Source organism: Gavialis gangeticus, unplaced genomic scaffold (assembly GCF_001723915.1).
Source record: "Gavialis gangeticus isolate Ggan-Ray unplaced genomic scaffold, GavGan_comp1, whole genome shotgun sequence".
Lineage (NCBI taxonomy): Eukaryota > Metazoa > Chordata > Crocodylia > Gavialidae > Gavialis > Gavialis gangeticus.
The window spans coordinates 23,232,726-23,246,719 of NW_017729011.1; the positions used below are offsets into that span (position 1 = coordinate 23,232,726).

Below are 13,994 nucleotides of genomic sequence, written 5' to 3' on the forward strand. Positions count from 1 at the left end.
TGTCCACATCCCTCCTGAAGTGCGGTGCCCAGAACTGGACGCAGTACTCCAGCTGCGGCCTGACCAGTGCCGCATAGAGGGGGAGGATCACCTCCTTGGACCTGCTCGAGATGCATCTATGGATGCAGGACAAGGTGTGGTTGGCCTTCCTGACTGCATCCCCACACTGCCGGCCCATGTTCATCCTGGAGTCAATGATGACTCCAAGATCCTTTTCCATCTCTGCCCTGATGAGAAGGGAGTCCCCAGCCTATAGGGATGGTGCTGGTTCTTCCTCCCCAGGTGCAGCACCTTGCACTTGTCAGTGTTGAATCCCATCCTGTTCTCGTCTGCCCACCCCTGTAACCTGTCTAGGTCTGATTGTAGCCTGTTCCTCCCTTCTAGCATGATTTATCTACTTGATAAATAGATAAATAAATAAAAAGGAGGGAGGTGGTTTCTGATCCTTTCGTGTGTAGAGGAGTCTCATCATCAAGGAAGAAACTGAGAGAGGGAAACAGTAGAGCTAGTTCTGCACAAAGTGCTGTTTAGTGCCAAAGAAAAACTGACTGGGAAAAAAAGACACATTATTTTGGGTTTTTTTGTAGTTATTCTGGCACAGTTGTTCAAAGCTACTTTCCAAACCGTTTGATGTTGCTCCTAATTTTTAATTTTGTCTTTACTGTCTTCCACTTCCACAATTTTTTTTAAGTTTCCTCCAGCATTTGTCAACGAATACAAGCACCCAGCTCTGTGAAGTTCTTTATTTTATTTGGTTCATTTAGACGATGATAGCCGCCCTGCATGACCATTATTACATCCCAACCAGCCATTTTCTAGGACTGCATTACAGTTTCTTCAAAAGTTAAAATCATTTTCCTTGGCCTGATCAGTTCTGGACATTGAGAAGCTTGAAGCCTGCTATTAAAATTGCACGTACTGCTCTACTTTAAAAACCATCATATTTGGCCTTCCTATTATGCAGATGGATGTGAATAGAGATATGTATGCGACCCCATTTATTTCTCTAATGAAGTGCCGTCAATAGAACATCTGTTTCTTCGCTGTAGAAAGTCAAATCCCTAATGAATTATGTGCACAAATACGGGATTTATTTATTTATTTATTTATTTATTTTACATTTTGCCTATGTGCCGACCTATGTCAGCAGCAGCTGCACATTACAGTGAAAAATCGAGTGATAATTACTGTGCAAAGGTTCGTGTCTGCTTTGTGCTGTTACACCAGGTACCTGGCAAACAGACGCACTCCTCTGAGCCCGTGCGTAGTTCGCCTCTGAGCCGGCTGCTGTAAGAGAATCTAAAAGAAAAAGACCCCAAATTCATCAAAGGGAGCTGGAGAGTATGATTTTCATCTGGATTCACAACCTCCTGGATCTTCTTGGAGTTTCCAGGATGAAACCTGAGCTCTGCAGACTTGCCCTAGCAGGGAGAACCAATTACAAAGAGAGACTTTATAAAATTTAAAGACGGCATCTTCAAACCCTCCCCCTAATCGGAGCACTGGGCACCTAGGAGCCTGTCTAGTCAGGAGGTGGGCTGGTCTGATAAATGAATAAGAGCTGGAGGGAAGAAGACAACTTGAGGACCAGCCTGAACCTCTGTCCGAAACATGAACCAAGCCCTGCACCTTTCCCAGTTTTGGAAACTTTGGGAATCTCGACCCTCTTGTTCCTCCATGATCTGTATACGTTGCAACCCGCCTCGAAATTCCCTGAGTTGCAGTCGAGACGGGAAACAAATGGACCAACAATACGGCAATAACTGTTTGTCCCTGTGAGATTTCAAGCTCAATTTTTGCAGTCCCAAGAGCTCGAATGAATGGGCAGCCTCGGAGGACCTGAGTCAGCTCTGCCGTATCCACTGGAGAGCGATTTAGTCGCGCGAGCAGGCCTGACACGCCATCCTCCAGCTGCGTTTTGCAATGTTTGGATAGTTTAACAGCAGGCTGGCTAAGCAGCCAAACGACCTGACTTTCCAACTGGTGTGTAAGAGAGAGCGCTGCCAAGTGCTGCCAGCCTTTCTCAAGTCTGTATGGGACTGCTGCTCCAAAAGACGGGGATTTCTATTCATCTCACTCACCGGTTCGTGTGCCGTGCCCCTATGGCATTTTGCAGGTGGTCTAGCAGATGACTACAATGTCTGTTTGCAAGCACAGATCAGTACCAGTGTCAAGGTTTTCTCTTTGTCTTGGTTTACTTGGGAACCTGCAGCCATGCTGGCTGAGTGCTGGGAGAAAGCGGTGTGGTAACCGTTCTGAATCTTCACGGGCATGTTAAGAGTGATGGATGAATCTAATTTAAATCTCCTCAGAGCTGACTTCTTGTTCTCCAAACGAGCTCATCTTTATTGTCACATAGGAGGAAGCTGATGTTCCAGTTCACTTTTTCATGCCTTCCACTTCAACCAGGGCACTTAACAGTTCCCCTCCTCTGGTCCCCGACCAAGCTAGCATTTCGTCACGTCCTGATGTATTTTTTAAGGCTGTGGTTGATCTACATTTCAATTTTCCCCTGGAGAAAAGGCCTTTAATGATACGCTGTTAGCAGACGGCGAATTTGTTCTCTAGGTATCACATCAGAGCAAGATAAATATCATGCATATTTTATTTGGAGAAGTGATAAATAAAGAATAAAAGTCCCCTAATGCAGTTTAAAACACAAGGTAGAGAATAAAAGCAGTGCTTGTAAGGCAGATAGCTCAGCCAGCACAATTTGCTTGTCACTTGTAAACGCATAGGGTGGAAGTGTGTCCACCATGCTCTCCCCCTGGCTCCGCTCTCATGGTGGGGCCGGGTCCTTCTTTCTCGTGTGCTCACATCTGGTTCTTGTGGCAGCAATTGCAATGAAGTCGGTGGGGAAGTTTCCCTGCCTCACCTGCTGGGATGTGCCTGTGCTTCCCATTTCTGTTATGTCACCCTTGTGTTTCTCTTCCCTTCTTTCTTCTTCCTCCTCCTTGCCCCCATGGAGTCGTCTTAGCTGACAAACATATCTGATCCTTCTCTTAAAACCAGCTGCAAAACTCCTCTTGACTTCACTGACAGCAGGATGAGGCCCTACGAGACTATCATTAGGCAACGGGAAGTGAGGCATTAACATCTCTAATGGCTCTCCTAGGTAGCGTGAGAAGTTCTAGTTGTGCAGCAGGCGTGAGTATGGCACCATGCCCTTCCCTGCAGAGTTGTATGTGTGATGGCAGTCCTCAGTATGATTGGGAAGATATAATGGGCTATGGCAGAGCATCACAAAGCCTGTCTGTTGTCCTCGCTCACAGAATTTATCTGAACATAGGCGAGGCTTGTCCTTGAACATAGAGAGTTCGTCGCTCCTGTGAACTTTCCAGCAGTAAGGCACCAACAGGGGTATAAGAGAAAGATAAAGTATGAGATAAAACAGGGGTTCATTTAATAAACAGGCAAGGAACTTGCAAACACCTGCAGAATCTCTTTGCTGCAGCCTCCCCCACAGCCATCACGTCCGTGCTCTGCGACGTTTGTTCTGCTCTCGATTTCTCAGTTGCTTTGCTGTCGGCTTCATTAGCAAAAAAAAGCTTTAGCACCCTCTAGTGAGATAGCTGAACTACTGTTGCATCATACCAGCCGGCCTTGTGCCCCATTTCTGGGCATGAGCAAAACATCCTATGAATACCTATTTGTAAGTTGGAAACTTCACGGAGCTCGTTAGGAAGGGGCACGGTGCCAAACTGGGGTAGGCAAAAGCCCAGCAAGGGAGAAGAAAAAAGGCAAACAAACCTCATCTACGTAGCACAATAAGCACCTGCCTTTGGTGCGGGCGACAAGAGCTCAGTAGGTGATATTAGAGAGAAGAGAGGGATAGCTGAATAGAGAGATGGTTAGAAGCTGTATGGCTAGGATTTGGGGCCATTTGCGAGCAATACCAACGTCATACCAGTACAATGGGTATTGAATACCACAGAGAGCTCTCCTCAGCCTCACTCAGCACCTGGTACCGCAGATCCCAAGGTGATGGGGACCGTTGGGTGCACACAGGATACTGTGTGGAAGGAGCCAAGCTGCTTTATAAGGCCTTTTCTTTCCCCCTAATGGATCCTGTGACTTAGGAGACCAGGAAATAGCCAGGCAATTTCTTTTTTTTCATTTGCAGCCTTTAGTGATAGAAGACAATCTAGTTGTAGGACTTGCGTGACTTTTGCTCCTTTCCACTCCCTGGCCGGCACTGGGAAGGCCCTTCACTTCACATTGCTGGCCTGTCCGCCACTCAGCCTGCACGCCGGTGCGTTTCTGTTCGAGGTGGAGGGGTTGTGGAGTGAGTCAGGACTCGCTCTCCCCTGCCGAGAGGACTCTAGAAGGGACGGAGATCCGGTCGGGAACTGAGTCTGGTGATACAAAGCACTAACCGTTAGACAAGACAGCCAGCAGCTAACGATTTAATGCTGCATCATTTGGGTCTGAGAGCAGCATGGAAGATATTGAGAATCAGTCAGAATGAGGGTGTCCTGGGAAATGGCCCTAATTCATTCTTGTTTCTTGTCTGATGGGCTGTGTGAAAGGCACACATCTGTGACATGCAACATTAATTGTTTGAAAATGCAATGAAAAGAAGAGAACATTAAAGCTGAAGCCTCCGCTTGGGGAATTAAATGAAGTAGGAATGAAACATCGACTCCGGTACAGAAGCGTTGCAGAACGCATGCAACCCCCAATTCTGGTTGTCAAAAGGGCCTTTTACAGCTACCGATTCCAAGAGGGGGGAAGAAGTAATTTTATTCTAATATAAAAAGTGGCGGTGACCTTTCCAACAGAGGCTTTCATTATCCCTGGGAATATCCATTCTGGATATTCATTACCTTCAACTTGAGCTAAGTCTGATTTTCACAGGGCGTTGTTAACTGCCCTAAACTTTTGCTTCTCAACCGTTTTTATGCAGAAGTCAATTTTACTGCCAAATAATGATTCAACTTACAGCTAATTTTCTGTGAAACGATGGCCACAATGTTGCTTTAGGGGACCAAGTGGAATAGGCAGATGGATCTTTGAGGCATCGATTGTGGCGTATCAATACTTGCACATCCGTATTTCTCTTCCTGCGCCATGCAGTTAAGGAAAGGTGGTTGATATGGGTGTAGATTTTGATAACAGCTACTTCAAACTTCTGCTCCAGCTCTTATTTAATCACAGTCTATTTGGGCTTAGACATTTTGTGCATCGCTGCGTTGCATCCCACATGAAATTATTAATGATTCTACAAAAATAGAGTTGACTCAACACATACTTACTCTTTTCTGTCTTCATTTGACTCCCCAAATGCCATGTTTCTTTTAAAAAATTCTAATTTTATTTTTGCTTTCCTTGCCTAACAGTACTGCCTACTTATGTCTTGAACTTCCATTTATCCCATGATCCCTCCTTCTCTTCCTGGAGTCGTGCGACTACTTACAACGCTCTGGCCACCACTACAGGTAGTCTCTGGAGCACTCTTCAGTTGGTTTGTTCTTATTCGCAATCCTGCTGCTGCTACAGACACCCCTTTTCCAGGGGTCCCTTTGCATTTGCCGGTGGTGTATGAGCTACTAGGAACGAATGCATTTTTCCTCCAAACATAGTGCCACCTCCTCTCTTTGGGTGTGTTTGTAGTGAAGAGTCATTAAACAGTGCAGAAATTAGGTAGCAGAATAACAACACGTGGGTTCATTAAGGAGATAAGATTAATTCAGCTGTGTGTAATTGCAACCACTCACACAGGAGACAAGAAATTCCAGTTCTCTCTGTTTTCACAGAAACTCCACCCCTTTAAATCTCCAAGGCAGGTCCTAGAGTGTCAAAACACTAAACCAATGGGGAGAAAATACCGAGGCATCAGGTGATGAGAACAAACGTTCATAGGTGGATCGCACCCGAAGGTCAAGGCGGTGCTTAACCCTTTAGGGATGTTGCATACATTATCCTTCTCCCATCAGCCTCCATGACTGATGGACTTCATCAGCTCTCTGGTATTTGGGAGAGAACTGGTGAAGTTTTATTACCCTCTGAAATTTCTGCTCCTTAAAACACATCAACATGACGCTCCTGGCCTCCGGCAGTGCCTCTCCATCTCTGCTAGCCCAGCCGGCATTCCTCTCATACTTCTGTTGTCGCTGCCTCGGATGAAGTCATCATCTCTGCATCTTTCCTTATTCCTGCCCTGGTCGGAGTGTCATGGCATGCGGTTTGCAGACCAGCATGGTTGCCTTTTGGTGAGTGAAGGGTGATGCTTCTTCTTGTTGACTTTGCAGGCATGCATTTGGACCTTGTACCCACTTTCCTTGTTGGACGTTCAAAGTTTTTCCTATTGAGGGAGCACTCGTCTGAAAGTACCTGCTTGTTACTTGCTCATTCCAGCTGGTTCATGTTGAAACTTTTCCTTTGTCTCTGCTGTCTGCCTCTTCCACTGGCTGGTTCTTGGCCCCTCATTTAACATGAATTATATGGAGATTTCGGAGAAGCAAACTGTGACAGCCTCATGGGTGCGAATAAGAGTCTGTGCGTTTCATTCCTAACCGCGAGAGTCATCTTGCTGACTTCCACTTAGACAAGCTTTGAATCACAGGTGCAGATGAGGCTACTGCAAAATAGGACTCATCAAGGGGAAAGAGAACAATAAAAATAGCTCTGTGACCTGCGCCATGGTAGTACTGGCATGGTTTGATTCATGCAGAAGAAAACAGTGTTGTTGAGTAGGCTGAGCAGCAGGCTGGGAGCCAACAGTTCCTGACTCTGCTCCGCTTTCTGCAAGCCTCGGGTATGTTGCTTAACTGCTACGTAATTATTTCCCCACCTGAAAAATGGGGATAGAAAAGCTGTGGTGAGGATTATTGATAGTTAATCTGATCATTCAATCATGGGGGGGAGGGTGAATTAGGTGATAATTAGATAGAGAAGTCTTTATTTTACCGGCCTGACTTTGCAAATCCGTGAAAGCTTTACTTTAACATCTGTAAGGTAATAAATATTATTACTTATTTCCTTATGCAAGTGCTAGTAAAGTTGGCACGTCAGTAAACTTTTCAATCTCCATTGCTGAAGTTTGATGGACACTGAAGAGCACTTTAAACCCAACTGTAGATCGTTTCTAGATTTGACAAACTGCAGGAAAGGTTTCCTGTTTGTATGAAGTTGGGGGAAGTTCGTTTTCATCTTGATTTAGAATCTTCCTTGACACCGTTGCAAAGCCAAGCACGTCGCAGCTTTGTGCAGCTCTTGGGGAAACAGAAGTGGGTCTTATCTGTTTTTACCTTAACCGCGAACGGTGCTGCTGCTCCTTCATAATTACTGTGGCAGCAGAGACCTCAGTCAATATTCAGGCTCCATCCCAGCCAGCTTATAGTCCAGGTCTGTGAGAGATGAAATGGGTGAGAAGGAGGGGGGCAAGATAAACAGCTAAAGGGTAATGATTTTTCATCATGTGCAGTAGGAGTAAAGCTAACTGTGACCCGAGCAGCCTAATTTTCGTTACTCAGCACTTTGCCAGGGTTGTCTTAAGAGACACAGCATCCCTGCCTGCCTGATCTGATCTAACTGCCCAAGAGCAAGTGGACAAAGCCCTTGTGCTGCTCCTTTCGACTCTGCCTGGCCCCTTCGTTAGGGAGAAAGCAGCAAAGGCCAGTGGAAACAACAGCGAGCCAGGAAGCCATTGCTCTTTGCTGGTATCTGTCTTTGCCCTCACATCTCTGCTGTTTGAGGATGTGGCTTTCCTTGTTACGCCCAAGGAATCATTTTTCAGATCCAGTTTGCCTGCACCTATAATCCTCCCTTAATAGACTGTTACTTCAGTGATTTTTCAGACCATCCGTGTCATAAAGGAGAGATTTGGAGGTTTTAAGTTAATAACCTGCCGAGAACTTTGGGGAGCGAATAGTGCCCTGAGATACTGTGCGTCTAAGTCCCCCAGTCAGCTCTGATCTAGAGCCAATAAATGGATGAGTGAAGGTCTAATCCAACCATTTCGGCCAGCTGAAGGACGGTATCCAGTGTACGTAGAAACTCCCCCGCTCTTGAGAAAAGGGTGGCATTCGATAGCACTGAGTGCTTCTGGAAAGGTCGGTCTGTGGTTAGCTGCTGCAATAATGCTTTGCCCTCCCACCGAATCTTTCATCTGGGGATTGAAGAAAGACGTGTAGACATTAATTAATGTGGCCTTGCTGCCTGCCTGTGAGAGAGGCGAGACTTGCACCTATTTTATAGGTGGGGAGCCTGAGCAGCAGAGTGACAAGGTGCCCGAGGCTGCACTGTGAGTCGGTGGCAAAACCACAAGCCCGACCCTGGAGTCTTCCTTGGTCTTGTGCTATAAGACTTCATTTCGTCTTGTAGGGAGCAATAACGGAGCCGCTTCCTTCCGCAGGCCAGACTCCCAGCCCGAGATCCTGGCTCATCCCAAAGCCCCAGGTCGTTTCCCAAAGGGCAGGTAGCAGAGAAGGAAATAGCGAGGAGAGGCAGCCCCTCCTCGCAGCCTCTGCACAGCAGGCCAAATGTGGTCTATTTTCTGGTCCTGGATTGAAAGCCGTTTGAGCTTTTGGGGTACAGCCTTGTGTTGACAACTCTGGATACTCCTGAGCAAGCTACTCTGGATCCAAATAGACGTCGAGGCTGAGACGGGGTCTTTGGCACATCTCTACACCTCTCCCTTTGTGCTGACCCGTGTGGTTAGAAAATTAAGCAGATTCAGAGAAAGAGAAAAGGAGATGACCACGTGTTTTGACCTGATGAGCCATTGTGCTATAAGCCACGAGTGTTGTGACGGGTGCATGCAGGTGTTGTCCCTCTGAGCCCCAGGCTCAGCCCTGGGGACAGCACAGGGCTGTGTCGTGCACGCCTCGGGAGCCAGGGTTTCTTGTCGCTGCTTTTAGTTTAGCCCCTCCACTGCCATGCTCAAGCTGCCTGCGTGAGAAATGGTTTTTAATATGCCCATCCATTGTTCTGATGGGTCATTAAAACATGCAAAACAGCCTCTTCAGCTCCCGTGTTGCCGCTTGGAGAGTGGGTTCACAATGGTAGCAAGCAGCTTCTTTGTGGCAGTCCAGAAAAGGGCTTTGACCCCAGAATGGTGTGGGAGCGTCGGCGGGAGAGGTGGGAACACCGCAGGACTCGGCTGTCTCCTCCAGCTTCCCAATGCGGCCTTCTGCAAAGAAAGCAGCGCCTCGCTTGAAGTTTGGGCACGGGGTTCTCCGCGCTGTGAATTAGCTGCCCCCGGGATTTGGGATGGGCATCCCAGGCCATGAAGTTATCACTGGGCTGGCCCTGGTGCATAGCAAGAGTCTCATGCTCTCTCCCTCCGCAGTGGTTTGTTTTGCTTCTCAGCAAGCGTCCCATGGGATTGTGGCCGTTATTCGCTCCTCCCCAGGTCCAGCCAAGGGCACCGGTGAGAGCCCTTGCCAGCACGCGATCGCGGCAAATTGCACGTTGCCCATGCGATGAGGGCAGAGGACGGAGAAACAAAGGGCCTTTAAGTTGCATTAGTTATGTGAGGAGCATTGTTTCAGGCATTCGGGAATACGGCCTCTCCAGCTTTCAGTCGCCTCCCTCTAGCGCAGCATGCCATGAATTTCCCTTTGCAAACGGGGATTTTCTTCAAGCCACCTGTCATTCCCAACCGTGAGTTGCAGTAACGTCGTGGTAGCATTGAAGTGATGATTTTGCCTTGATGGCCCCAGAAATACTCAAGAGGTCAGAATTTTTGTGGGTGATATCTTCCAATAAAAGAGATCGCCCACAAGAGCTCTTGCCTCTCGCTGCAACTCATCCTATTTGTGAGCAGAGGGGTTCCCTGCAAAACCCTGTACTTGTATGATATTCACACCTGGCGCGTTTCTTTTCGTTTTCTTTACACTGGTCGTTTTAGAAACGGGGCAGCCCGGTGAAGCAGCTCCTCTGAAGCACCCCTTTCTTTTGCTTGGATGCTACATTGGTTAGTAAATGCCAGGACAGCTCTTTCAGACGCTCTTCCCTTTCACAAGTGGTGAAGTCCTGGGGGATTCTCCTGGCTGCTGAGATTTGTTAGTTGAGTAACACAAAGAGCGTAATGTGGTTTTATAACAACAGGCTGTAGAAAGGGAGCAATCTGGCTAAGTAAAGTTCCAGCCCCAGTGGATGTGAACAAATAAAAGAGCCCTTCAGAGTCGAGGTCGTAATAAAATTTGTCGTCTCGGCTTTCAGTTCATCCACTTCCTCCCTCGTGTACCTAAGAGGCATTCATTTGTGAGCAAGGTTGGAGGGCTGTTGTAGCCAGGATGGCTCAGAAAGTATTCAAGAAGCAAGGGATTTTTGGTAATATCTTTTATTGGATCAGCTCAGTAGTTCGGAGGCGCACAGTGCCCTCCCTCAAGTCACTTTGTTCCCAGAAGCTTGACCTAGCATCTTTCCCACCTATTCAGTACGTCCAATAAAACAGATTACTGAAAAACCCAGCTCTGCTTCCATTCATTTGCGAGGCGCTTAGCAGTGTCTAGCCGTGTATTCGGCTGCGTGTGGCTTGGTCACGTTTCAGACAAGCCAGGCCTAAACCTGACCTAGCGTCCTCCTCTGATGCTGTGGATTGGGTTACCCTCCCTGCTGACCGCTCCATTGCACCAATGCGGAGCACGTGTCAAGCCGACTGCTCGGCGGTCCAAAAGGACCGCTAGAGGATCTTGTGGCAGCGTGCGCCCGGCTTCTGTCTCCATCCCTGCAAAAAGGAGGCCTCTTGCTTTCCATTTCCAAACACTTGTTCGTCACTATTTCCCTTGAAGTGCCGGGTGCTCCTCTCGGGGCTTTAAATGCACTTTATTCATTCAAGTGCCACCTGGCTCTCAGATCATGGAGAAAAGCGCCTCTGAGTTCACGCCGCTCTCCAGTGCCTGCTTCCCTGCTGAAGGGCAGGTTTGCTGAAAGAGCCTCTACCTTCCCTGGGGTCAGAGCAAGAGTAACCAAAGACCCCACTGGAGACAGGGGCAGTTTGACCAAGTTTGCACCTGGCCAGGTGATGTAAAGCCTGGTTTGCTGTTTGGTCCATTTCTGCTCCGCCGCGAGAAGCTTCTTGCCGGGTGGGAATGGGCTGGGAGTATCTTCTGAAAAGTCTCCCTTTGTGCAGAAGTGGCTGTGATCCCACAGTGCCTCCGGGCTGGAGGCATGTGCTGCCACGGGAGGGCAGGAGCCAGCAGAGCTCAAAGCATCCAGCGCGCCCTCTCCGAGTGCTAGAAAAATGGAGGTGAATTGCTAATAGGGTTTGCACAGATCTCTCTGCTTTTTTGCCCCATGTATGTGGGCTCCAGCTGTATCCGTTAGCAGAGCTGGCCCATTATTTCTAGCCCTTTGACGTCTGCTTAAAGACACTTGTCTTCCGTATGAATCTTTGGCATATTTTTTAGGCCCTAGTCTGCAGACTGCGTCATCCCTGGGCAGGCTGGAGTGCCCCGCTGGTGCTTTACAATGCAAAGCAAGAGCTGCGTGGAGAGGTCTGGAGTGCAGGTAAAGCACCAGCACCCTCCTGTGGCACTTCGCTCATACAGCCACTTCCCCACAGCCTTCAGTGCTGCAGACGGGGTTGTGCATTTACCTGGCAAAGCACCACAGATTGGTTCTAGCTCTGCACCCTTCTCGGGACCCTTCCCTCCAGGCCTCCCACAACACCCTGTCAGCTCTCCTGAGTCCTGCTTCAGCATCCCCCCTGCCAGAGAGGCGCGTGTCCCTACCCACGGTGGGAAACCAAGACCTAGAGGGGTCAGAGAGCTTGTTTTTGTTCACAAAGCAAGTCACTGGCAGAGTTAGGAAGGGAACTCCAAAGTCCCAAAGTTCAGGGCTGTGCTTTCAACCCCAGCAGCTGCTTCTGCCCAGCCTGCATGTGCATGAATCTGTAACTTGTGCATAACTGCTGCTTAGCTTCTGTACCTGTTCTCCTGGCCCATCTCCAGAATGGGAGGAGCGGTAACGCCGGCCTCACAGGGGTGTCATTGTAAGTAGGAAAGTCCTGCTGTCGAAACGTGCACCAAGGTGCCTGTGGAACGGGAGCAGGCACGGCGGGGTTTCTTTGCAAGCGCGTCTGGAAGGAGGAAGCCATGCCTAACGTCCCCACAGTTTACATCCATCCCTGTGCTGCCCTGAGGTCCTGTGTGTTTGACTAATTGTCCTTTCCCTTCTTTGCCGTTCACAGAGTCCCCCCCGGACAGATCTGGGCAGAGGCGCAGCATGCCCAGTGGGGTCACGGAGAAAAACCCCACCATGGAGCCCACCGCGACCACGCCGTTCCGGGTCACGGTGAGTATCTCCTTCCAACTTCATTCCCTCTTGGGGTTTGGTCTGCATCCTCAGAGCAGAGGTGGGGTTGAGGGTGATGTGTGGTGGCCTATTTTTAAGTAAACGTGCAGTTACTAGCTACTGTGAGCAGCAAGTGGATGTCAGTGACTTCCCGGTAAGCTCACGGTGCTTCTTTTACGGTGCCTTGTTTGTGCGAGTTCACCTGTGAATGCTTTGAAGCACAGCATATGCATCAGGGCGTGCTTCAGTCTGGTGCTGCGCAGTACAGCCTGTTCTCCTTGCTCCTCGCTCTGAACACATGGAGGAGACAAGACTTCCTCCCACTGAGCATGAAACAGATCTCTACTGATTTCCTCCGCTGTCGTCTTTTAGGGCATCGCTGTGCATCGGTGCATCCTTGTGTACAGCAGCCTATGACCGAGGTGCGCAGACACCTGACGTGTTTCAGAAAGGCCCCGCTCAGGAGTAGGGGGCTAATGCTGCATCCCTGTCGCACCAAGGGACACGGAAGCCCAAAGAAGCAAAGAGATTTGCCAAAGGTCATACTGTGAGCTAGTGGCAGAGCCAAGCCTGAGCCCTGTGGTGGAATAGCCTTACCTAGAGGGAGGAGAGAAGCACAGCTGACAGCAAGTCCTCTACAAAAGCCAAAGGCAGACTTGGCCCAGACGAAGCACCCATGCTGGGACGAGCCTCTGTGTGGCTATAGCGTTAGAGTTATGTGCCGGATGCTGTCGGTAGGAGGCCTCTGCCTTGCCTCATGAGGTCTAAAATGAAAGGGCCAGATTAGACTTGTGTCTAGGTGCTAGGTCCCCACCTGCTCAAGTCCTTGAAAAAAGCATTAGTGGGCGAGAAGGGCTGGTCCCCTTCCTCCTTACTGCCTCATGTGAGTTATTTCTGAGGCTAAGATGTAAGTGCGTTGGACACTTTAGTTTCTCAGTGAGTCGGGCATGGAGGAACAGGATTGCTGAAGCTGCCTGACTGGTGGGAATCGGATTTGGCCCAAACCATCTTCATTCCTTCTTACATTACAATTTGCAAGAGGTCCCTGGCACTGTCCCCCTCCGTGGCCCTCGCTGGCTTAGCTCCTCTCTCTAACATCCTGTAGATTTTTTTTTTTTTTTGGTAGTCTTCTGACATAGATTTATCACTTCCCACCTGTGGGACTGGCTTCCATAAAGAATAAGATAAAATCCCGGTCATTAGTTAGTTCGGGCTACTGCTTTGTTGACAAATGGAGGTACAACAGTGGGAGCAAAATAAACTGTTTTTAAAGTAGGCAATAATGATCCAGGCAGAGACGCCAATTTTTTTAAATGCATCCTCACCCTGGACCTGCTTCTGCTTAATGAATAAGGAATGTGTGTGTGAAGGAAGGCAGGATTCATAATCAGCTGAGGGCAACCTCCAGTAGTAATAATTTATGAAATAAATATTTTCAGGTGCTTTCTGAAGAGGGCATATGCTTAAAGTGTAAACAGCCGGAGATACGGACTTGATCTCAGCGCTGACTGAGGCACGTTGAGGGGCACATTTTCAACAGGGATGTGGCTGTTGCATGCTGCATAACACTGTGCACAGGTATTTCTCTGTACAAGAGAGGCCGGTACTCTGAGAGCTGAGTACATACTTTCTCTGTCTGCCACATGGGCTATACAGGCCTGGGCACTCCATGGGGCACTTAGCTAGAGACAGAAAAGAAAACTTAATGGCATAAATTCATAGTTTCATAGTTTCTAGGGTCAGAAGGGACC

The 13,994-nt window shown here is 48.6% G+C and overlaps 1 protein-coding gene across 6 annotated transcripts in view; it reads left to right on the forward strand.

Moving 5' to 3' along the window:
* DAB2IP (DAB2 interacting protein) overlaps nucleotides 1–13,994 on the forward strand; it is a 299,614-nt gene that overhangs the window by 72,787 nt on the left and 212,833 nt on the right. For 5 of the 6 annotated variants that reach the window (XM_019510851.1, XM_019510848.1, XM_019510849.1 and 2 more), the window contains exon 2: nucleotides 12,140–12,243. In XM_019510851.1, the coding sequence (XP_019366396.1) occupies nucleotides 12,175–12,243 (69 nt within the window). In that variant the 5' untranslated portion in view covers nucleotides 12,140–12,174. Of the gene's footprint in view, nucleotides 1–5,940; nucleotides 6,213–12,139; nucleotides 12,244–13,994 lie in introns of those variants that run through there. The other variant, XM_019510850.1, reaches the window with a different exon arrangement.